Here is a 24,888-nt window from a genome sequence, read left to right on the forward strand (position 1 = left end):
ATATTAAAGTTTTTTCGCGTAAAAATTCATTGAATAATATAATTTTTAATATAATTTTACCAGACATTTAAAATTTAAAAAAAAAATGAATTTGTTTTAATGGTTAATGTTTTGAATTCCAAACCAAGTATATCCAATTTAATTTCTTGTGTTTGTTACACAATTTTTATAAAAATTTTTATAAAAATTTTTATAAAAATAACTTTTAAAATTTTTTATACATATTTTTCAAAGAAAAAAAAAAAAATTAATTTTCAAGCTATTTTTAAAAATCAAAACATTTTTTCTATAGGTACTCTAAAATTGGGGTTACTAAATATTTTTTGTAATAAAATGTTTGTTGAAATAAGTTGAGTTGATTATGAGAAAGTCAAAAATCAAGAAAACTATTGTATGGTAGTTTACCGTTTATAATGGTGCAAAATCTTTTCTTTTTATTTCAAAAGTAGGATCTTATTTGTCATATTTTTGTATCAAAGTTGTTGGAGCCACTTTATAGGAAAAACTGTAACAATTGATTATTTTAATATTAGAATTAAAAACAACCTTTGGCTATTATTTTGAATCTTGTTTATAAATTTTTGTTTGTTTCTATGAAAGTTTGATTACTTTATCGCCTTTGACTATAATTTTTAATTTTTATAATTATTTATTTTTTATTTTCTAAAATTCAAAGCCTAATTAATTAATTTTTTTTTCAATGTTTTCTGGCTATAAAAGGAGAGCCAAAACAAGAATTAAATCACTTTCGACATGACCAGGAAAGAGTCATGATATTACAGAAGTAACACTTACCGCTTTTTATCTTTGGCTCCTTTTCTGAGAGTATTATTGTAGTTATACTTCCTCTTCTGTAATAACTGGAACACTACAGTAATACCATTCAATAGAAGTAGTTCCAGTATTGTTGTTAACTTCTATTGTTCAATAAAATACATTTTTGTTAAAATTATCCTGTGGTGTCAGAGTTTTATTTCGGAAAGACCCCACGACATCTCAACCGACGAAAGCATCCTGCTACAAAACGACTTTTTGGAATCGAAATAACTAAAAGCGCCAGTTTACTTAATTTATGGCGTCTGGCATCATATAGTTCAAATTCTTAGACTAAAGTTGGTTTTTAAAATGACGAATTCAATTCATTTTAAGAGAATAAAATGATCTTTCAAAATCCGAAGAATGAATTGCTGTCAAAAACACATTTTCCTGTATAAAATGATGTCAAAATTTGGAAAAATTACTCACAAATTATTGAAATTCTTTTGGATAAAAAACTTCTGGGAAAATCGTAAGATGAACAGGAGTCGTATCTGTAAACCAAAATTAGTTTCGAGATTTTGGTTAAAAGATATCGGCTTCGCAATGTTAGGGAGACAAAAAAAAATTGGTTGGTAATATTTCAGGAACCATACCTCCAAGAAACTTTTTGTTTTCAGTTACGAATAGAGTTTTGATATCTCACTCGATGCATTCGGAGGAAATATTCAAAAATGGAATTTTTTTTGGCAAGGGGTTAACCTTGATTTTTTCTCAAAAATCTGAAAAAAATAAATTTGTAATTTTTTTTCGGAATGCATAGGCATGTTCGCTGTGAACTCGTATCTGTAAATTAAAACTTGTTTCGAGACTTTGGTCGAAAGACATCGGCTTCGGAATGTAAAGAAGAAAGAAAAAACTTTGGATGGAAATATCTCAGGAACCAGACCTTCAAGAAACGGTTTGTTTTCAGTTATGAATAGAGATTAAAGAGACCTTTCTTTTGATATCTCACTCGATGCATTCGGAGGAAATTTTAAAAAATTTAATTTTTTTTGGCAAGGGGTTAACCTTGATTTTTTCTCAAAAATCTGAAAAAAATAAATTTGTAATTTTTTTTCGGAATGCATAGGCATGTTCGCTGTGAACTCGTATCTGTAAATTAAAACTTGTTTCGAGACTTTGGTCGAAAGACATCGGCTTCGGAATGTAAAGAAGAAAGAAAAAACTTTGGATGGAAATATCTCAGGAACCAGACCTCCAAGAAACGGTTTGTTTTCAGTTATGAATAGAGATTAAAGAGACCTTTCTTTTGATATCTCACTTGATGCATTCGGAGGAAATTTTTAAAAATGGAATTTTTTTGGCAAGGGACCTTGATTTTTTCTCAAAAATCTGAAAAAAAATAAATTTGTAATTTTTTCATCGGAATGCATAGACATGTTCACTGTGAACTCGTATGACAAGACAAAGTTAAGAGACAAGTTTAAATCGTTATTCATTCTTCATTCTTCATTAGAAAAACCCGAAAATTAATATGAAAACTAGAAAGTCAAAAAAAAATTTTTTTTTAGTGCTAACTGTTAAAAAATAATTTGTAATTTCTGTCTTTTGTTACCTTTTCATTTTAGTTATTACCGCTTAAAATTTGTGTGACTAAAATTTACTTCAAAAATTAAACAAATTTTGTATAAAAAAATATTTAAGCCATTAAAATTCCGTTTGTTTAAGATTAAATAATAACCAAAACAAACGTTATATCAGCAATCCTACTTTCTAATACCAATTCTCATTTCATTTGAATGTTTTACGACAACCCTGATCATTTATATTTTTAAAATATTATTTTCTCTTCAAAAGAGAAAATGCATTTTTTAAATCACAAAAGAGAGTAACACCACCCACACAAAATTAAATGATAAGTCGATACCTATATCTACCTGCACACTGCACCTATACACAACATTCAAAAGAAAAACAAACAAAAAGATATAAATAAAATCATAAAAAACTATACAAAAATACACAAGAGTGAACCCTGCTGAATGAATCACTAAAAGAAAAAAATTCATGACAAAACACCGGTTTAGCCAGTAACCCCCTAAGTTGTTGCACATCTAGCACACAAAAAATATATACACATAGGGACATTTTTTGCCCCGATATATCCCCGAATATAGATAGACAGTCGAGAGAAAGAAGAGAAGAAAAAAAGATGAACCAGTCAGCTTTGAGCTAGCTAGGCATAGGAGCAGAAGCAGCATCAGTCTCAAGAACTCTCAAATAACGACCACGCCGCTGCGGCTGCTCAAGCGCATTCGAATTTTCGAATTTTTCTGTTCGATGTGGTGTAAAGTAAAGTATCTCGTTTTTCTTTAGGGCGAAAACCTGATTTTTTCAAAAAAAAAAAAAAAACCAAGAAAAAACAACAAAAAAGAGGAAAACACAACTCTTATTAAATACAAGAGGGCACCGCTGGTCAAGCTGCCTGCCCGTAGCCTGAATGATTTTTTTTTTGTGGATATTCTACCTGCAAAACTGTAGGTGTAACCGTGGAACAACAACAACAAACATTCAGGTGTATCTCTCAGACACTAACTTAAGCCTTGTTTGTTGCTTCTTTGCTTCTTACATATATCTTCTATAGATATTTTTCTGTGCGCAAAGAGGTAACACAGCTAAAGAAAAAAACAAAAAATATTCTCTCCTCAATCCCGGGCTCATGGATCAGTTGAGATTGAATTGTGCTCATGCGCGAATGGTGCTATTACGGATCGCGCATAATCTGTTTTTTTTTTTTCTGAATTCGGTTCTTTTTTTCTGTCTGTCATTGTTGTTGTTTTTGTTCCTCATCATCTTGTTTAAAAAAAAAGATTCAACATTCCAGAGTAAAAATAAGATAAATAAGTTTATTATGGGATAAAAAGATTTATTTTTGATTTCGGGTTCTTTTGTTTGTTATTTCGTTCAATTCAATTCGATCGAATTCTTGATACACGATACTCTTTGATTTCGGTGTATCTCAAAGATACAACCAACGAAACAAGGAAAAAATCGGTTAAAATTCCGGTAATCTTTTTTTCCAGTGAGTCTGTCTGTGTGTGATTTTTCTTTATGAAAATGTAAGAAAAAAAAAGGAATAAAAGAAAACAGGGAAGAAGAAGTTTATGTACCAGAATCGTTATGTACCAATTTTTTATACTTACCTGAGTTTAAACCTACGTGCCTTTTTCGAATCAAAAATTACTTCGTTAGATACAAAATTTCATCTCCAGAAATTGTTACTAAAAAAAAAGTGTCATCAAAAGTGTTAAATTAATGTAACACAAATATTTGATCAAGAATAAAGTGTTTACCCATCATTGACGGGCTTCTCTCTGGTTTTGTGGTTATGGTGCGTCTGCTACAGCAGCAGTGCAGATGTGGTCAAATCGCTTAAGGGTGTTTAGTATCGGGTTACTCCTCAGACCAACTTCTTAAATGTTTTTTTTTTTTTGTTTTTTAAGTAACTTCTCTTCCCTGTCAGCTGTGTCGTCGTCGCGTTATTAACATGCATCTCATCGATTAACGACGAGTTTAAAAGAACTAAAAAGATATTCATATGACAACAACAAAAAAAAAAACCAACGACATTATAAAGTATGAACAACCTTGGGATCTCATTACTATGCACTATGTACAGCACTGATGGAAAAATGAAGAAGGTGCTTGTACTTTAATAACAAGGATTATGATACTAAGAGAGAGCAAAAAAAAAAAAAAATTATGGTAGGTACTTTTTTTAATGGAAGAATACGTTTTCAAGTGTTGACTTAGTTTGTATCTATTTTATCAAGTAAAGGAATAGTTACGCTTTGTTGAATCCCACTTTATGCGGTGAATAAAATTTTAAAATGTTATCCATGCACGAGAGCATGAATTTACTTGCTGCTGCATATATGCACTTTGTGCGTGAGTTTGTGTATGGATTTTCTGTTTTATTTTTCGTTTGAAGTGGTAAACATGAGGCACTGGCTGGCACATGTTGCATGCATTAAACCATGAAAATGAAGAATTCTGAATCAATTTGAAAAAAAAAAAAAACAAAACCACAGCTTGTGCAGTCAGTAATCAATTAATATTTTGTTTTGTTTTGTCGTTTGTTGGGAAATGAAAAAGGGATAATCTTTATTTTGCAATCTCGTGTTTATTATTTTAAGTACATTTACATTAGGGTGATTTTTATTTTGTAACAAAAAAATGGAATTCCTTTGCTCAAAGGGGAAAATATTTTTTTTAATTTAATACAAGAGGCACACACTATTGGAGTGTAAATACCAAAAGCAATTGACTCCTTGTTCCTTTTATTTTAGTAACAGAAAAATTCAGTATTTAATTTTTATGTTCCTTAATATAGTTTTTTTTTTTCGTAGCATCTTGTACCGAAATAAATTTGTTTGATTCAATTGAATTCCGTTAAAAGCATTAAAAGCAAGTTTGTGTGAGGAATCATTAATATATAATTAATTTTCTTTTATTTTTTTTTTTTTTTTTGTTTTAAACAGATCGTTTTCACCTTTTACCCACCTTTAACAAACAAAATGTTAGTAAAGTTTTCAAAAGATAAGCCGAATTAATCATGTGTATTCATAAAATTACAGTATTGAAATTCGAGGTTAAGACCATTTTTGTATTGGTTTTTTTATTTTATTTTAGGCGTTATTTGCATTTGAGATATTATTTTCTGAGCAGATCTTTTGCTGCCGTAAACTTAAAAAAACAATTAATAAATTAAGGGACATAAGGATTTATTTAATTAATTTGGCATGTATAAATTAATAACAATTAACATTTTGAAAAATAAATTCATTACTCGGAAAAATGTTTCTACTTTTATTTTAGTTTCACACAAAACAAAAGAGCTGAGTTGCGAACTTGATTTTGATGGTCATGATGTTTTTTTGAGAACATCTACACATTGGTCATATTTTATATGCATGTTGATGTAAATAAAAAACATTACCATTAACAGATTGTTTTCAAGTACACATCAAGATGGATTTTATAGGCGGGAAACAAAATGCAGGTCTGTTTTTTTCTGTTGTTTTTTGCTCTGTTTCTGTTTAATTTTTCTTGTAGTTTTACATACTGTTTGTAACTTGGAGGTTGCTTTAAGAATACGTTAAAAATGCTCTGCTTCAGAAAAAAATTGCACTTTCAGATAAAGCGAAATGAAGATCCAAAATGTACGTGTAGAGTAGACCCAAAAACTCCAATATGGGGTTAGTTTAATATGAAGGAAAAAAATTCTTGCATCGCTATTATGTGTCTTCTAATTCTTTATTTTGACATTTAAAAATTAAAATTATTTGAAAAATTAGAAACTTTTTTGGTATTTTTTCACTTTGTGTTTCTATGTAGTTCACTCTTTATTATGATAGTATTATTATTTGGTCTTAGTAATAAAATATCCAAACCTTATAATGAATGTTTTTTCAAGATGGTTCCCAGACCCCAAATGGGATTTACTGGGACTTTTAGGACATGATTGAAGGCAATTTGAATTTGGCATTTCACACATTTACAGAATTTTTCAAATCAAAATTATAGATTAAAAGAATTCTAGATTGACATAATATTAAACTACAGAATACTAAATTTATTACATATGTAAATTAATTTAGAATGGGCACGTTCTGGAAATATTAGGTACTAGATATTTAGGTAACGTCATTTTCTGAACGGAAATTGGAGTAAATTGACTAAATTAGTTTGGATACGCCATTATTGTCAAATTTCGAAACTTGCTTGAGAATTTTATGGTTCGCATGGGGCAGACACCAAATTTCACTTCACTTTAATAAATAAATAATATTAATTATAACCGATAATGCACTTTTTAATCGTTTTTCACACAAATAAATTCAATTCTTCTAATAAATTCTATAATTAAAAACAATCAGCTGTCACTTTGACAAAAATATCTTTCCTAAATTTTTAGGGAAAATTTTCTTGCCTAATTTTCCAGTTAGCTTTCCAATAAAATTACCTAAATTGGAAGGATTTTTTTGACAGCTGACCAATCAGAAGCCGATACCTAAATACCTAAATATTTAGTCCCTAACGTTTCTGAACCTGCCCAATACAAAATAATAGAAAAGCAGAATAATTGACTATAAAATTAATCGAATTGTAATTTGAATTGAAAAGTTCTACTTTAACCTCCTCCCATAATAATAAAAAAAATTGTATTTAATTTATCTTAAAGAATCCTTTACCTCTTAACGACACAAAAGTTATTGTTCTAGTGCCAACATTTTTGTTGGATAGCTTCAAATTCAAGTTCAGCGAACCAAATGTTTTAAATTCCTGTCAGTTTTTATACTTATTTGATTCATAAAAAATCAAACACCTTGTAAAAAAAAAAAACAACCTTAAAACAAGCGGAGGAATTCTGCATTGTTTTTTTATTTCTTAAATGCGTAGATTTAAAATGAATCCACTTAATTTAAGCGGAAAATCATCTTATTTTTATGTGGAAACATTTTAATCCCACTCACTGGGGATTGAACCTGCAATTGTTTGGCCCCTAGGCGAGTGCTTTACCATCATCATATCTAGCTTTTGAAAATAAGTATGATAACCTGCCACTAAAGCTGAATTATGACTCTAGTTTTAAAATGTTAATTTTTGCCGGTTTAAGAGGAAATTATATTGTTTTAAGAGGGTTAGATTTAAGATGGACGTCATCTTATTTTAAGGTGCCTTTTTTTCTCCGTGAACAGAAATTTAGCCTTCTCTTTTGTCAAATTTACTTTTAATCTTTTAAGTTTCCGAATATTGCATATGACTGTTGGCAACTTTTTTCCACCCATCTGCCCTCTTACTTTTTTACTTTTTCAACTTGTTTACGTTTTCAAAAGTTCTTATAGAACCAAATGTTTGTCTTGTAAAAAATCGAGGTTTTCTTTATCTACACCAACACACAAAAAGAATGGTGGTCTGTTTATTTAACCACACCCACCTAGGGTTATGATGCTCGAAGACCGTTTGTCTAGCTAAGGTTGAGGTTTTACAAAAAAAAGGAACAAAACAATTAAAAATCTTTAGTCGAAACCCAGACTTTAAACGGGCCTTAGATTCGAAATACACAAAAAAAAACGTAATTTCATTTCTTGAAAGTTCATGAAAAAATGATTTTTTTTTTTGAAAATTTTAATTTTACTCATGGGCTACTTTACCTAAAAAAAACTTTCAACGGGGTGAGTGTTACTATAGTGAGAAATTAAGAAAACGGTTTGATGACAGATACCGTTCATATCGGTTAAAAAAACTTGTTTAAAATTTAGGAGGCTTCTTTTAGAATAAGAAAATATAAAAATACTTGAGGTGAAACCGAGCATTCTACCTCTAAGTTCCTGGATACAAAAATATGAATTTAATGGACAAAAAATAATGTTTCATCACCCAGAATCGGTTGAAACGAAAATTAAATTTTAAATAATTCGCTAACTTTAACGACTTCACTTAAATTTTTAAATATTGAAAAATTATAGTGACGTATGAACTTAATTTTTTTTTTTTAACTTTCTTATACCGGAACTTCATTATATATTAAACCGCAAATATAAGTGAAAGGTACCTACAGCTATTTTTTATAAAAACGAAAAAAAAAAAATTAAAATTCCAATGAATAGTCTTTTTTAATGAAATTCCAATTTATCTACTGCTGACTGTATAATTGGAATATTTAAATTTAATAAGACACTCATTTAAGTATTAAAGACCTATTCATTTTCAATACCTTTCTCTTGCTCATTTCCATATAACATATGAAAGGAATTCAACTTATTACGAAAAAAGAACAAACAAAAAACACAAACTTTATTTATTTGACATTTTATTAAAGGTTCATTTTGGTATAATAAAATAAATCCTATATTTAACTGAACAAGTAAAACATCTGCAATGATCATGTCACTTGGAATGGTCGTAATTTACATCCCACCTAACAATTAAAATGCATCCCATCGAAGAAAAAAAAAAAACATTTTTGTTTTTCATTTTCTTTTCTCCGAATAACTGAGAAGAAAGAACGCACTATTGGCTGACATTTCTCTTTTAAAATCGAACCCACAACCTATCTGAGTCAGAGTCAGAAACAAAGAAGAAAATCGAAAAAAAAAATTCAAAAAAGAATCAAGTTTGTTTTTTTTTTACTTTTCGTTCTGGCGTTCAATTTAAGACCGAAATTTATGTAAAGATTTTTGACACGTTCTCGATCAAAAGATGTTAACGCCAGTGCAACACAACAACAACAACGACCAAGCCTTCATCTGCATAAAGATATCAAAAGATAAAACCATTTACATGTTTTGTGAGTTTTTTGTGTTTTTATTTTCCCTTAACCTCAATCGTTCAGAATGCACGAGAAGAGATACTCAATTTGATATCTTTTGACCACCTGCATTAGAGACAATTAAAAATGCATTGCATTAAGCCTAACATCAGGATCAATCATCTTCTCTTGATTGACTATTAATTCCTCTCGGAATGTTCTATTAAGTTTTTTAGTTTATATATTTTTTTTTTTAATCCCACTTCTATGTGAAGATTCATGATTAGCTAAGCCATGTTGCATGTCAACACTTCCAACCTCCCACCACTGCTGCCAGAGATCATAATCATCATCTTCATCGTAGTCATCTAGTTAAGTCTTTACCAGGGATAACAATGTGCAATTTTTAAAAGTGTAGTAGATTTGCAACAAAAAAGTGTGTTTAAGAAAGGATTCGAGGCAAAAAATAAGAACTCCGAAAATAAAATATTCCAAAAAGTATAGTAACTTTTGGCTCTTTCAAATCCTAAAAATCGGAACATCGCACTTGTTGTAAGCAGATATTAAAACTCACGATTCCGAAATCTCACTTTTGAAAAGAAAAACAAGCAAAACAGTAACTCCGAAATTACTCCGAAAAATAAAAAAAAAATAGTTTAAAGAAAAAAATCAAACTTCACTCACCAAAAATTACAATTTCTACCTGTTTTACACTTCATTTGGTGTTGGTCTACTACTAAAGTAGCAAATTGGCAACCCTGATCCTAATTACATATTTTCGATTTTAATAGAGCTCAACTAAGCGAAATAACCAATCCAAACTAAAAAATCAACAATCCTGAGGCTAAACCAGAGAATACATCTGAGAGACTTCAGCTCCACCACCATAAATCGGAACCAGTTTTGTATCATTTCGTGAGTGCTCAGCTCATCATACCTTCATCTCTTCTTCATCACCGCCAAACTGGTTGTGGCCATAGGTATACGGTTGGTATACGAATCTATAGCATCATCATCATCATCCATGGGAAGAGCCGAAGAACTCATGATGATTAAGTGGTGCGGCTTTGGCAAGTTAAGGGTTTCATGGTCTGTGTGTGTGTGTGTGATGGTGCTATGCATTTGTTGGGTATAATAAAGTAAGTATCTGAAAAAGCGGCGCGGCTTTAGCTGCGGCAAATATCTGTTACCCGTTAAAGAATAAATATTCGACATGGCGCTTTCCCCCAAATACAAAAATAAAGCTTTTTATTGGACCATATATTTCATTTTTGTTGCTCAGTTAATCTTACAGATTTATTGGGATTCTTTTCGATCGGCAAATAAATCTCAGAGCGAGGAAAAAGGTGCTCGTAGTCGAAGTCGTCGTCGTCGCCGCACTGCTTATATTTAAATATTCGTTGATTTGTTGTTTTTATTTCTCTTTGTTTGATTGTTTGTTTTTGTTTTTATTTTTTGTTTTCGTCATTAAGCAGCGGTATATTTTTGTATTAAAACAAACAAAACAAAAAAATATACAAATAGTTGGATCAGACTGAATAATTGGTGTGTGTATGGGTTTTGACATTTTACAATCGACAAGAGCTATACTTATTAAAGGTTTTAACATTTGACAAATTATTTTATTATTTCCGACTTAAAAAAGCTTTGAATTTTATTTGAATTTAAATTTTTTCTGAATGAAAAATACTTTTGTTTTCATGTAAATTATGTTAACATGGTATTTAGTAGTAGATATCTGTTAGAGAATCAAGTTTGACAAAGTGTTACACACTTATCATGAATCAGAGATGTAAATATTTAAAAGGTTTGACGGTTTCAAAATTTGTTTTTTGAAATTGGATACCAGGTGCATATCATAGTTTTGGAAAAAAAAAGAATTAAGCAACTTAAGCCTTTTGTATCCCGTTTAAACTCTGTAAGATTTTTTGGACCAAAAACAGTTTATTTAAAAAAAATTAGTGTTGGAAACAAATGAAATACGATATCAATTAGAGCAAAGTAATACGGAGGGTCTACTTAAAGAAGAAATATTCTTATCACATTTATTTGAAAATTGATATTATTGTATTTTTTGAGTACGTCTTGCGATATTTGTCATTAATACTTATTTATGCTTTTAGAATTTATTTGAAATTCCTGTTTTTTCACTCTTCTTTGGAGTCCTTGGTCGAAAAAAATGTTTTGAGTAACTTTCTATTATTTGAAATGATGATCTAAAATTTAGATTCTAGATTCTGGATTCTAAATCTCGTTCTCAACTTAAAAAAAAAAAAAATGAAACATGGAAAAACTTGATATTTGATTTCACAATATCAATATTATCTTAAAATAATGGTAATAAGAAACTTATTCATATCCAAAATTTGCTGTTGGCTCTTATCTTATTGTAATTTTAAACTTGTCTATATACCTACCGTTGTTGTGAGTTTTCTTCATGAATGACCTTTCTTTTGGATACAAAATATTAAAATGTTATTTGATTTTTGCCACAATTAAAATTTGACCCATATTCCATAAAAACGCTAACGGGGAAGAGGAGGTTTCAATAAATCCTAAACAAGGAACTAAACAAATGCAATAAGAAAACATTACATGCAATTTTAAATACAAAACATTTTAGTTCGATTCCATCTTTTTTTTTCAATATTTTGGATTTGGAAACATAAAAAAAAAATCAGGTGGATATATGTAAGTGTTGCCCTTATTTTTTTATTTGTCGGGTCGAAGATAGGAAGGAAATTTTGTATAATCAGAATAGAATTAAAAATATCGCCAAAAAAGAGAAGATAGTATTGGAATACAAGTTTTGTGATTTCTTTCAGAAAACAAAAGAGTTTCATAATGAAACGGGTTGCAAAAAATCATTTTCTTTTTAATGCATTTACTTTCTATTTCAAATTAAAAAAAAAATTATTGTAATTGAAAAAATACCATTTACAAAATTTTTTTATTGCAACCGAAAACATTTTGCATTAAAAAAAAATGTTATTTTAAATAAAAAAATGATGGCATCAAATATTTTTTTTAAATATTTGCTCAATTTCTTATAACATTGACATTCGCTATTTTAACTAAAATATTGAAACTTATGTGAGGCCAAATATTCATAAGACAAATATTAAAAAAAATATTTAATACAATACACATATCGCTCATTTACTTGAATACTGTCATAATTCAAAAATCACGAATTTTGAGTTATTAATGCAAAAGTCAATGGAATAAAGTAATCTTTAGTCCTCAAAAAGTCATTTCTTAGCCTTTAAAACAAACGGAGAAGTAACACTAGTTTTGTTTTAGAAACTAACTTTTTACATACAAAAATAGATCGATAATAAATTCAAAATTCGTTTCCTGAAAACCCAGTTTTTTTAGTTATGACAGTGTTCAAGTAAATGAGCGATATGTTGCATTGAATTTTTTTTACCAATGCCCAAAATTTTTTATATTAAATAAAATTTAATTTTTAATTCAAATGTTTTTAGTTGCAGGATTTTTTTTTTTAATTTCAAAAAAAATCATTAAAGTACATTAGAAGAGATTGGGAATTGACACGGCTCCTTTTCTAAATTTGAAAATTAAGGGGGGAAATCCCTCTGGACGACAGCTTTTTCAATAATTTTTTTTTTGGAAAACTGAAAGCATTTATTGAAATTTGGGAAAGTATGTGACATTATAAAGTATTGATACAATTTTTTTGAAGTACAACAAAAAACAAAATGGTGGTTCTACAGCTCTTTAAAGTTGACGCCTCGAGTTTGCGCCGTGCAATGTCCAGGTCCAGAAAATTATTTATAATCAAAAAAGAAATTGTTTTCCAATAAAATATATTTATACGCATTGCATGAACCTAAATTTAGTAAAAAAAAGTGTAAAATAAAAATTAGAGACCAAAAAAACGAAAAAACACAATGTTTTTTTATAAACAAATTGTTAAAAAAAATATTTATTGTAGAAATTTTGTTGAACTTTTAGGTTCATTCAATAAATTAAAGAGTAATTTGCAATTTATTTCAAGTCGATAGCTTCATTAGTTTTTGAGTTACGTTGCACGGCGCGGAAATAAGCGCGTTTTGAGGAAAAAGCGTTTAAAGTTTTCGTTTTCGTACTGAGGTAGGTTCAATGGGCATGGGTTTCGGGACTATCTTGGGGCATTTGAGGCTTCATTTAAGGCTTAGATCACTGAAAATAGTTTCTTCGGTTGATAAATGAATTTATAAGGCAAAAAAAAATTAATGCAAAAATAAAAATTTCCAGAGGGATTTCCCCCCTTAAGATTCACCGTCACTGACAGACACATAGAATTACGCAACTTGTTTTTTACCCAAGCATGTTTAATTGTTAAAATATTGTTAATATTTGTTTTAGGCAAATGGGCAATAACTATATGCAAATTTGTATTTGTATTGTTCCTACAGATTTGAAGATCAAAGTTTGAACAATGTATCTGGTATATGTAGTATACTTATAGCTTATATTTGATTTGGGTAAACGTTATTGTTTCTTAGAAAATAATATTCGTTTTCAATTTTGTAATGTAAAGTATAAAAAGATTAAAACAAAATAAAAATAAAGTTCGCTGGTCAGCTCTTTTGTTTAAACGAATTCAATTATAATTGCTCAAAAAACCATTATATTTTCAAGTATGAATCATAGATATAAATTTAAAATGCATAAAAAAAACGTAGCATCAGATATTCCAATTTCCTCTTAAATTCGACTATGCAGCCTCACACCACCATTTTTAATTCAAAACGGGGGCTTCAAAATGGCGACCAGAATAAGCATTTAAATTTCTTTACTTTTAGAGATATTAGTTATGTTTTTTGTTTTTTTTTTTTTTTAATTTGCAAGAATATTGACAACTTTCTTATCAAATTTTCAAAAAAAAAAAAAAAAATACTTTTTGAATATTTAATTTTTCGGTCTACCAAATTATACATTTCATTAGTTTTGATATTGTTTAGTTCCAAAGAATAGAAATTATTTACACAGAACTTAATTGAAAACTCTTTTGGTGTAAAGTTCTTACAAACAAACTCCCTTACAAGAGCAACTGAACAAATAGTAATTGAGTAATAAAGAATTTACCTACTAATTTCGATTAAATGTTAAACCCTTTATAGGTCAACATTAATTAAACTGTCTATTCCATTCCAAAACAACCACATGATATGTTAACACAAATATCGTTTCCTTTTCTCTATTTCAGAAGGCCATCATCTACTCACCCATCAATGTCATCTAAAAACATGGATAACAAAACTAAGTACAAAATGTCTTCGCAAATGCGACTAAACGAAATTTCTCGTCCAACTGCCAATATCCAATGTGACCACCATCACCGCACGTCCATGTATCGACCTCTTTCACCAGGGTGCCATTGCCATCACATGCCCGCCACTGCCAATACTGCCGCCAACTCTACCACCACCGCCGCTCCATCAGCAGCATCTGTTCATCCACCTTCATCATCTAGTCTAGGCGATAGCAGTTCCTGCATATGTTCCCACCACTACCATTACATTCAGCACCATCGGCCAAACAGTCCGGCGAATCCTCGCACTTCGACACCACCTCTACCGCCACCTTTGTTACCCGAACGCATTGGCTGTTGCCAATCCACTTGTGAGGATAACAATGACAGGCAAATTAGTGGTGCAACTCATGTAGCCGTTACAGTGCACCAACACCAGCACCATACAGCGCCATCATCGGCAGCACCCGCAACACAACAAGCCTCCCAGCACTCTCTGCACCACCAATACCAAGCGCTCGATGAGACCACAAATGACGAGCACGAGGACTGTGAGTGTTGCGAGGCGGCGAGTGGCCATGCCCATCATGCCAATACTGACCACCCGAGTGGACGCAGCTCCTCTCGACTGGTCTCTGCGGACGAGATTATTCCTAGCGGCTCCGAAGACAATGCTGCCATACTGCAACGTTGCTGCCAGCACAATCACAGAAAAAGCCACAGGTATAGCAATATCCGAACTCGAGTAGGCCACACGAGTAGTTGTTCTCACGTCACACATCCATCTTGCAGGAATAGATTAGGGGATCAGCTGCTGAGCTCGAAGGCTAGGGCCGGAAGCATGCAGAAGCGTTCACGAATTGATGAGGAGAATTACTCGACTGGCATCGAGGTTTACAGCGATGGAGCGGATTCCGGTGTTAAAGTTACAGATGGTGCTACCTCTGAGGAGGATCAGGGCCCACCATTGCCGCCTCGTCCACCGCCTAGACCGAGAAATGTGCCGGCCAATTTCAATCGTAAGTAGAGCAACATTTTTTTTTTTTTGATAAAACAAAAAAAAATAAAACATCATACGAGTATACCGAATGAGCATCATCTGCTCGAATAGTTGAAGAGCAATTAAATTGAAAACGTCTTCTCTTATGTTTGCCCCAACCCCAAACCTATGGATAAAGTCTTTGGTAAGAAGACAGGGTGGTAAAATTGGGTTTGAGATAATTGGATGTCTGTGTAAAGCCTTGTGGGTAGTGTTTTTTTTTTTTTTTTGGTGGGTGGGGGAAGGCGAAATCCTTGAGTATTTGGGATTTATCGAATTTAGGACACTGACGTTGTATTGATTAATGAACACAAAATCTTAGTTTACCAAAAGTCTTTATAGAAGCATTTAATTCCTGACAGAATGTGCTTCCATGAACTGACCTAGTTTGATATATAGTTTTTTTTTTAATTGGGATTGTCCTTGTTAACGAGAGTGAATTTAATAAACCCCTCGCCATTTAGAGAGTAGATTGGTATATAGGTAAGGAGTTTGAGTGTATATGTAGAGTAGCAACTTTGTCATCATCATTGCACTACTTCAAGACTATACAAAACTTTTGTAAAAAAGTGGACCAAAGCACTTAAATTCTTTCATTCTTGCATTTGGAGACAAAATAGTTTTGAAGACCTAGGTTAAAGCCAAAAATGTTCAATTTATGGTTGCCATATGAGTTAAAATCGACAAAAAAAAAAACTTAAATTTATTTTTAATTTCAAAAAAATTAACAATGAATAAAAAATTATAAGATTTGAAAACTGTTTTCATTACTAACCCTCCACCAAATAAACATAAGACATTTTTAGAGCATCTTAAAAAAAAAAATGTATTTTTATTCGGAAAATCCGTGGAAAACTGGTTAATTTATCTTCTCAACTGAATTTATACGAATTCAACAAAGGGTCTACCTCAACTTGAATTGCAATAGCTATTTACTAGACTGAAAAATTCAAATTTTTCCTAAAGTTTTCTGATTCGTATTTCCAAACTGCAAACACGTTTTTTACTTGACTACGGACAGTAAAGTGATTTATCGAAAAGTAATTTCATCTGTGGTATCATAGCTTCGAAACTGCTTATCGTAATTTAACAAATGAAGTGTCGTTGTAAGCGTCTTGCTCGTCCGTTGGTTCTAGGCTATATGAAGTTGCATAAATTTATTATGGCGCCCTCTTAAAGGAAAAAATCATGACTACCTACTATTTTTTTTTTTTAATTTTAATTTAATTAAGTAAATAATTTTAATTTAATTAAGTAAATACTTAAAAAAAAATTATGTCCAAAAAATTAAGGGATCAAAAAAAATTAAGATTCTTTTTACACTTTAATTACTCAAAAAACGTAAGATTAATCAATGTTACATGAAATTTTACGTTTTTTGAGTAATTAAAGTGTAAATTTGAATAAATAGACCAAAATTGTAAACAATGATAAAATTTCTTTTCGAATTCAAGCTTTTTTCATTTTTTGAATTTTACTAGAACATGTTCTATAGTATACTAATGTAAAATTTTGTTTACACCATCAAAAAAAAGACATTTTAACGAACGAAATGCCCATCGACTTTTTGAAAAAAGCTGATATTTTGACACGTGAATTTTCGATTGAAAATTAGGGTGTTTTTTTGGTATTAAGTCAAAATAAGGTGAACAAATTAATATTTTAAATCAAATAAATTACAGTGTATTTGGGACATAATAAGGTAAGTTTTCACCAAATTTCGTAGAAAAATTTTTGTTTTTGAAAAAGATAAAAATAAAAAACCAAAAACTCGGTTTTTTGAATTTTTCACATAAATTTTGAGGTTATGTGAAAAAATTGTTGATACAAAAGTTCTAGATCTTTTAATTACCTACAACTTTGCTATACAACTTTTTTCTATAGGATTTGTAGTTTTGCCGGAAATCGAGATATACCATTTTTTACCATTAAACACTCAACCCACCCACTTCCCGAACTCGGCTCGCCCGTAATTTATTTTTCCTTTCATTCTTATCATATTCCCCTCGTTTTCCAATGGGTTTCATCCTACTATGATTTTTTTGTACTTTTTAATGTTTTTGAAGGCATCGGCACTGGTCTATTTTTACAACTAACCTGATTAGAAGAAAGCGATTTACCGCTGCAAAAATGTGGTGTTTTATTTGAATCGTTTATTTCAGAAACGACATAAGTCCATGAGCATAAACTTTTCAGGAGCAACAAAAAACTGTTTTTTACTTAAAATTCCACAACACTTCAAATTTAGGGTATGTCGAGTTATAATCTAGCCTAAGATGCATTTAGAAAGCTTTAAAATATAAACTTGTTTTTAGATCTTTGCGGGTTTTTAAGCCTTTAAAGTCGGTGGACTTATGTCGTTTCTGAAATAAACGAAATTTTTTTGGTAAAACTTTTGTTTTTATTTAGCTATAGTTTTTGAACCCTACTTTCGATTTTAATAAATTAAATAGCATTAGATAGAGTAAGTCTTTACCTTTTTATAGATGGATAACTTAAATGCTTGCGTGTCATGATATTTGCCAAAATAATTTAAAACTGGTAAAATGTCATATTATTCAAGAGTTAAAAATGCTGCCACCACCAGAAATCTGGCTATAACTTTTGAATCCTGAGTACAATTTCAATGAATTTAATAGATATAGATAGAGTAATTCCTTCCCTTTTTATAAATATACACTAGCCTAAAAAATTAAGGGAACAAAAAAAAAATCGTGATTTTTTTAGTGATATTCGATAGGCTGTATCTCAGTAAAAAATGATCGCATCATGACAAAATAAAAAGCGCGTAAAAGCTCTATTTTTCTAGTTTTAGGATTAAATGTTAAAATACTTTCTTTCTAACGGTGAAATAGCTAAATCGTTGAAACCAATTTTTGTTTGTTTTTACTTTTCTCTTAAGAAAGTGGAAAAATTTTTTCTGAAAAAATGATTATTATTTTTAGAAAGGCTATTTATTTGGCTTTAAGATTAATTTTGTTTCAAACTTCTACGATTTTTTTTAACTGCAATATAAGTCATCAAACCAAAAACCATACTTTTGACTTTGACTATCAATATCTCAACAACGGATCACTGTACAGAATATTCAAGGACACATTTAAAAACTTCATTCAATTTTCTATAACAAAAGGGGGTGCGTGTCAAGATTGCTGCCAAAATAATTTAAAACTGGCAAAAAGTCATGTATTTAACAGTCAAAAATGTTGTCACCGGGTGAAATTTTTCCATATATTTTGAACCCTTTTCTTTCAGTTTTCGTATTTTGGGGGGTCTGACATACTTAATTTTTTTTTTCAGAAGATATGAATAACTATACATTAATGAGAAATTTCCAAAAAAAATTTTTTTGGAAAAAGTGGACTTATGCTGTTTCTGAAATAAACGATTCATTTTATCTCGATGTTTGCCTGGGCGTTCTCTTTCTAATTTCTATGGTTTTCTTTGATCAATAGCAGCATTCGATTTGCACGTAAAAGGACCTCGAATCAAAAAGTTGTAGGTACATCATACAAAATCCAAATTTCATATAAAAAAGTACCTATGTATGTTCTTTTCTCTAGAAAAAGTTTTTAGTCGTCGGAGTTGAAGTTCTTCCACTATTTTGCTGAGGTTGTAATAGAGAGAAATCAGCCCAAAATCTATAAACCTTATTTTATTTGGTCTTCTTAACCTAGCAACAGTTTTTGTTTTTTTTTTTCATTTCTCTTATGCTCAAATATTTTCTTTGATATAACTTCCAATGATACCCCAGAAACACCCTGTAAATTAATTTCCTTCTTCTACATACTCATACATTCCCATATAACTCTGTTTAACATTTACAAACAATGAAAGCATCCCCATCTCAATCAGTTAATCGATTTACAATAAAGAAAAAAAAAATTGTGTTTGCATCCAAACTTTTTCATTATAAGAGTATGTAGATCCAAAAAAACAAAAAAAAAAAAAAGTACAAAGAACTCCCCAATATAACCCCATCAACATCATCATCAGGCAGAGTGCCATCCTATACATATAAAATACATAATAACAACCCCCCTTTTTAACCGGATGGAGTAAGTAACATTAAAACTCCCTTTCACTCACATATTCCAATACAAGAAAGAATAATAAGAGAGATTTTATACATTTTTTTTTCAATTTTTTTTTTTTTATTCAAAATCATTTAAAAATTTAACCCTAATGCCTTAATGCATTGACCTTATGCACTGTTAAGCATTTTCCACCAGTATAAGCCTTAACCATAAAATTTACACTCTAATGTTCCTTATTCTGATGCCAGACACCTGCTGCCTGAGCTGTACTTTTTTTTTCTAAATAGAAAAGCAGAAAAAAACCACAACTTTATGCCTAGCCTATGTGCGTGATGGCATTTAACAAAAATTGAACAAAAAACAAGAAATGGAAACAAAAAAAAAATACCCTCATCTATTTAAAAAAAACCAACTAGAGTACTCTTAGGTGGAATTTTTGTGTTATCCTTTTTTTTATTTTGTTGTTGTTGTTCTAAGTAAGTCCTGCGCATGACACACAACACGCATTATAACACAGGGTGACGAATTTTTTACTAAAAAAAAAGCTTTTATCAAACTTTCACTAAGAAGTCTTCTTATAGAGAGCGAAGCACATATAAAATATCTCGTCCTGCCAATTCTTGTAACTACATCCCGAAGGAAATTTAGATACAACTCACCGTCGAGACGGATAACATTCTAGGAAAAAAAAGGGCGGATATAAACTCACGTGCGGGTCCAGAGTCAAATAAGAAGAAAAAAAAAAACTTAGTAGTCAAGTTGTGAAAAATTCAAACATATCCTTTTTTTTTTGCTTAATTCTATTAAAAAGTTTATTTTTTTCCTTCTCCGAAAAGTGTTAAATTGTGAATATCCTTCGGAAGGATATAAAAGAAAAATCTTCAATATTTTCATCATCATCATCATCATCTCTTTGACGAGGACTCCTCCTTGTTGTCATTATAGTTAGAAGCTTTTTTTGCTCTGTTGTTGCCTCAAAACTAAATAAAAAAAAAATTAAAAAAAAAATAAAATCCTTTAAAATGAAATAAGAGAATCCCGGTTTTGTAGAAAATGAGAGTACCGCAAATAATATAAACAAAAAAGGAACCGATTTTATTATAGTTTGCAAAACACCAATAAATTCACCGCGCTCTTCCTTGAAATACAAAATATCCCACCGTTATAGTTTTGTGCCTCGCCTCTTCCCATTTTATCCTCTGGAAGGATGTTTATTTCGTCCTTCTTGTGTCTTGTAATTTGACAATTTATGTGTTTACTCAGACGGGAATAATATTAATTCACAAAACAGTGGTCTTGTGTGTGTTTGTTGTTCGGAACAAAAAAAAAGGTAAACAAAAGTTTTGTTCCCATCTCTCCGAATCAGGACGAAAAAGGACACCCAATTTCATTACCAAAAAAAAAAAAAAATAAAAGAAAATTATCTATTTTGATAGAAATTTTCTTCTTGAAAACACACACAGAATTGTATACGAGTATGTTAAAAAGCTCTTCGCGATGAATTCGACAAAGTTAACAGGAAGACGACAACGATTGTTGTAGAAGAAAAAGAAGCAAAGATACTCTTTCCCTCGATAACACACAGTAGTCCAAATAGTCACTCGTGTCGTATCTCTGTGTGTGGGTTTTTATTTTCTTCTCATTTTTCGTGTGTTTCTTGTTGACTGGCTTCCATATGGACTTGTTCCTTCTTTCAAAGGAAATACTGGTGGGAGTTTATTGATTCTTTTTTTTTTTTTTTTTTTGAAAAAGTGCGAGTGTTTGGGATAAACACGTGGCTTAAATGGCTTAAAGTAATATAAAGTGATCCTTGATTAAGGAAGTGAGTGTGTGTTTGTGTTCATCATCATCTTTATCAAAATCCACAAAAACGAAAATCAGTAAATATGCATGGATATCCAGTGATGCAATTTGTACAGTACAGTGTACCACCACCATGTACTTGGGTACCACCATCGGATCCACATCGTCCACCATCAGCAGGTTAGTCCAGCATCTCTATTTAAGTCTATCTATCTTTTTTCGGTGTAGAGCAAAAATAGCCCCTCGGGGGTTTTTGGGGGACAGTTAATATAGAGAGAGGAACACATTTGTTACAATAATAAATAAATTTCCAAACGGTTTCCTTTTTCTTTCTAATTCGATCGAATATCCTAGGAATGTTTTTCCTTGTTCATTTCTTCAGAGAGTGTCCAAGCGAGGTATACCTTTAAGAATATTATGCGAGTTCTATATGTCCTCTGGTAGAGGTATATAGAGAGAATATGTGGCTGCTACTGTTTTTTTTGGATTTTGGTATGTGCCTTGTCCTTTTGCACGGCTCATGAAATACGATGATTATGAATTAGTCATGCGATACTCGAACGCCTTTTTGTGTAGTACTACAGTTATGTAGTCCTTTGTGTGTGTCCATGTCCATGGATAGAGTCCATGTCCAACGTCTCGTCGTCTTCGTCATTGTTGGTCGTCGTTAGTTCGTCTTGATATATGGAAAGTCATTATTTTATCCAAGTTTTCCTTGGGGCTATTCTATTTCTATATCCAGGAAGGTCCATTGTTTTATACCATCATCATGCACAAGTGTTTTATATGTAGAATAGATACAAGTGTTTTTATGAGAATGAGCGGAAGAAGAAGGGGGAGTGGGTTTTTTTTGTGATATTGGCAGTGATATCTTTTATACAATGTTATGTATACTGTTATTCTTTTTTTTTCGCCTTCTTCTTTTCATGAGTTTTTCTTTGTACGAACCTTGACCAATTTACAGGAAGTCAAACTAAAAGGTTGGCTAAGGCTAACTTGTATAGATAGGTTTTAAGAGTTGAATTTTGGTTTAATGGATTTGATTCAGTTTTTGTTGTTGTTTTGATAAGAGAGAAAAGGAATAAAATAATAGATAAATACTTAAGGAAGCCTTTAGAAAGAGATTTAGTTAGATAGTATATAAATAATTAATCATTTTGAGATTGTATAGGTACCTATAGAATTTGATTTTAGTCTTAACGAATTTCTGTGTTTTCATTTGTTTCACTTAAGGCTTTTGATCCTAGAGCTAGAGAGCAAAAAAGTTTACTTGACTTTAGTACCTGATTTGAATGGTAATTCTAATTCGAAGTCAAATTTATATAAGAGTACTTTCCAACCCTGTTACATATGTGTGTTGCTGCCAAGAAACAACTTATTGGTTACCACCCATTTTGATGTCGATATTCAGATTGACAATATAAATGTATGCGTTAGAAGGAGCTAAGAAAATAAACTGCTGCAATTGAATTTGGATTCCCTAAGATAGTTTTTTTTTTTCATAAAACCCTTAAAAAAACCTATTAAGAGGTTTTGATAATAAATCTTCGTCTTGTCGCTGAAAAAAAAAACTTCTGTCTCGGAAAATGAAGGACGAAGGTGTTAAAAGCAATAAAAGAAATGTTTATGATTTTTGCCTCTAGAGGATGCCATAATTGTTTTAGTTAAATGTTGCATAACCTTTAACCAGCGGACGAATAGTACAATTTCAAGGCTCCGCGAAATTAGGCCCCAGGAAATAAGGCCCCAAAAGAAAAAATGAAATAAGGCCCTAAATTGGGGTATTTTTTCATAGTGAAAATATGGCCCAGTGAAACAAGGCCCCATCGAAATGAAAAAAATGCCCCAAAAATAAATGAAATAAGGCCCCAACTTGTTTTGCACTTTTTTAGAAAAATGAAATAAGACCCCGCGCGATTTTTTAGCTATTCTGTAACTTTCTAATGCTTTCCAATGTAAACATCGTACTGCAAACTATCAGGGAGTAACAGAATAGCTGCAAGAATTCGCGCGATTTCTTGTAGCTATTCTGTTACTCCCTGATGGTTTACTACACGGTCTTAACATGGAAAGGCATTAGTTTGCAGCACGATCTTAACATTGAAAAGCATTATTAAATAACAGAATAGCTAAAAAAATCGCGCGATTTTCAGCTATTCTGTTAAATAACAGAATAGCTGAAAATCGCGCGATTTTTTCAATGTAAATATATTGCTGCAAACCAACAGGGAGTTCACAATATGCGGTACTATGCCAATTCTGGGTCCTTGATAAGTGGAATTTTACAACAGTTTTTTTTTTTAAAGATAATTTAGTATAGCATTTTTATGTAAATTATGAAAAATGAAATAAAGCCCCAAATTTTTTTTTAAATAAAATGAAAGTTAGCCCCAAAATAAGTGTTGGGGTCTAATTTCATGGGGGCCTTATTTCATAATGAAATTATGCCCCAAAAACAAAATGAAACAAGGCCCCAAAAAATGAAATAACACCCCACAATTTGAGAAATTTCGTTGTTTTGTTTTGTGTGTATTTTTTTGGGGCCTTATTTCATTTTTTTATTGGGGCCTTATTTCCTGGGGCCTAATTTCGCGGAGCCCAATTTCAACGATACCTCACTTGTCAAAGTAATACAGGGTGTCCCAAAAGTAATGGATCAAACGAAATATGCTGATAGGCCAACTTTAGGGCTCTCACAATTTGGTAACTTGTTCATCCCAAATCCTTACGGTTTTCGATTTAATGCAGTTTTTGATAAATTTTAAAAAATCCCGACTTTGCAACAGTATTTTGCTTCCTCCGCTCACAATTGATTTTTGTTTTTTTACAATTCTTCCACTAAAACATTGTCTAATAATAAGAAATAATTAATTAATCAAAATATTTTTTTTTTCATACGCCATTTTGTTGCAAATTAATTAACATTTCCGTGTTTTATAAAAACTCAATTTCTTACTTAGTTGTCAAAGATGATTTTTTTTAAATTTTTAATAAATAAGTATGGTATATTGATTCTCCAACGAGACAAACTAGAAACAAGCGACAAAATGTCTTCTTTGTTATAATAAAAAGTTTTTATAAACAAAATTTAGATGAATTCAACGTTTTTATTAAATTTCATTGGGGTGACCCATCATTTATGTTTTCACACAAAAAAAAAAAAACACCATTATATTCTTATAGATAGGTACTTTATATTCTTGTTTCTAATCTCAAAAGTAGCATAATTGCTGAATTTCAATAGGGTAGCACTAGTACATACTACCGAAATAAAAAGAAAGGTAGGCCTAAAAACTCCTGGTACAAGCAAATGCAAAAACACCAGCATTCAGTTGGCCTCAGAAACGGAACAATACAAAACCGGGAGGCTTGCCGCCGATTTCTGAGGTCAACCCGGCGAACCCCACAAGCGGATCACTAGTGTGAAGCAGTAAAGTGGGAAGGTTATGATCCCCTCGACATCGAGATCATAACAGCGCCGAGAAAAAGGAAGAAGAAGAAGCACTAGTACATATTACTCTAGTATTAGGTACACCTATAACTTCTTCAAATATACCCATATTTTCTCTACACCTAAAAAAAACACCCTTTCACATGAAAAAAATTTATAGATTTATTTCATTCCTAATTCCCATGGCAAAGACAACATTTTTATTAAATTTCGCAAGAGTAACTT

At 31.0% G+C, this 24,888-nt stretch overlaps 2 protein-coding genes across 2 annotated transcripts in view; both read left to right on the forward strand.

The window, feature by feature from the left end:
* The first annotated feature begins 4,328 nt into the window (after positions 1-4,328).
* On the forward strand, positions 4,329-15,360 carry LOC129909359 (uncharacterized). Its single transcript, XM_055986445.1, has 3 exons — positions 4,329-4,524; positions 14,289-15,056; positions 15,126-15,360. The coding sequence occupies exons 2-3, from the start codon at positions 14,314-14,316 to the stop codon at positions 15,358-15,360; spliced, it is 978 nt and encodes a 325-aa protein (XP_055842420.1). The 5' UTR covers positions 4,329-4,524; positions 14,289-14,313.
* Positions 15,361-21,161: 5,801 nt separating this feature from the next.
* LOC129908298 (uncharacterized) overlaps positions 21,162-24,888 on the forward strand; it is a 50,790-nt gene continuing 47,063 nt past the window's right edge. The window contains exon 1 of the mRNA XM_055984705.1: positions 21,162-21,392. Within this exon, the coding sequence (XP_055840680.1) occupies positions 21,296-21,392 (97 nt within the window). The 5' untranslated portion in view covers positions 21,162-21,295. The remainder of the gene's footprint in view (positions 21,393-24,888) is intronic.

Source organism: Episyrphus balteatus, chromosome 2, assembly GCF_945859705.1.
Source record: "Episyrphus balteatus chromosome 2, idEpiBalt1.1, whole genome shotgun sequence".
Lineage (NCBI taxonomy): Eukaryota > Metazoa > Arthropoda > Insecta > Diptera > Syrphidae > Episyrphus > Episyrphus balteatus.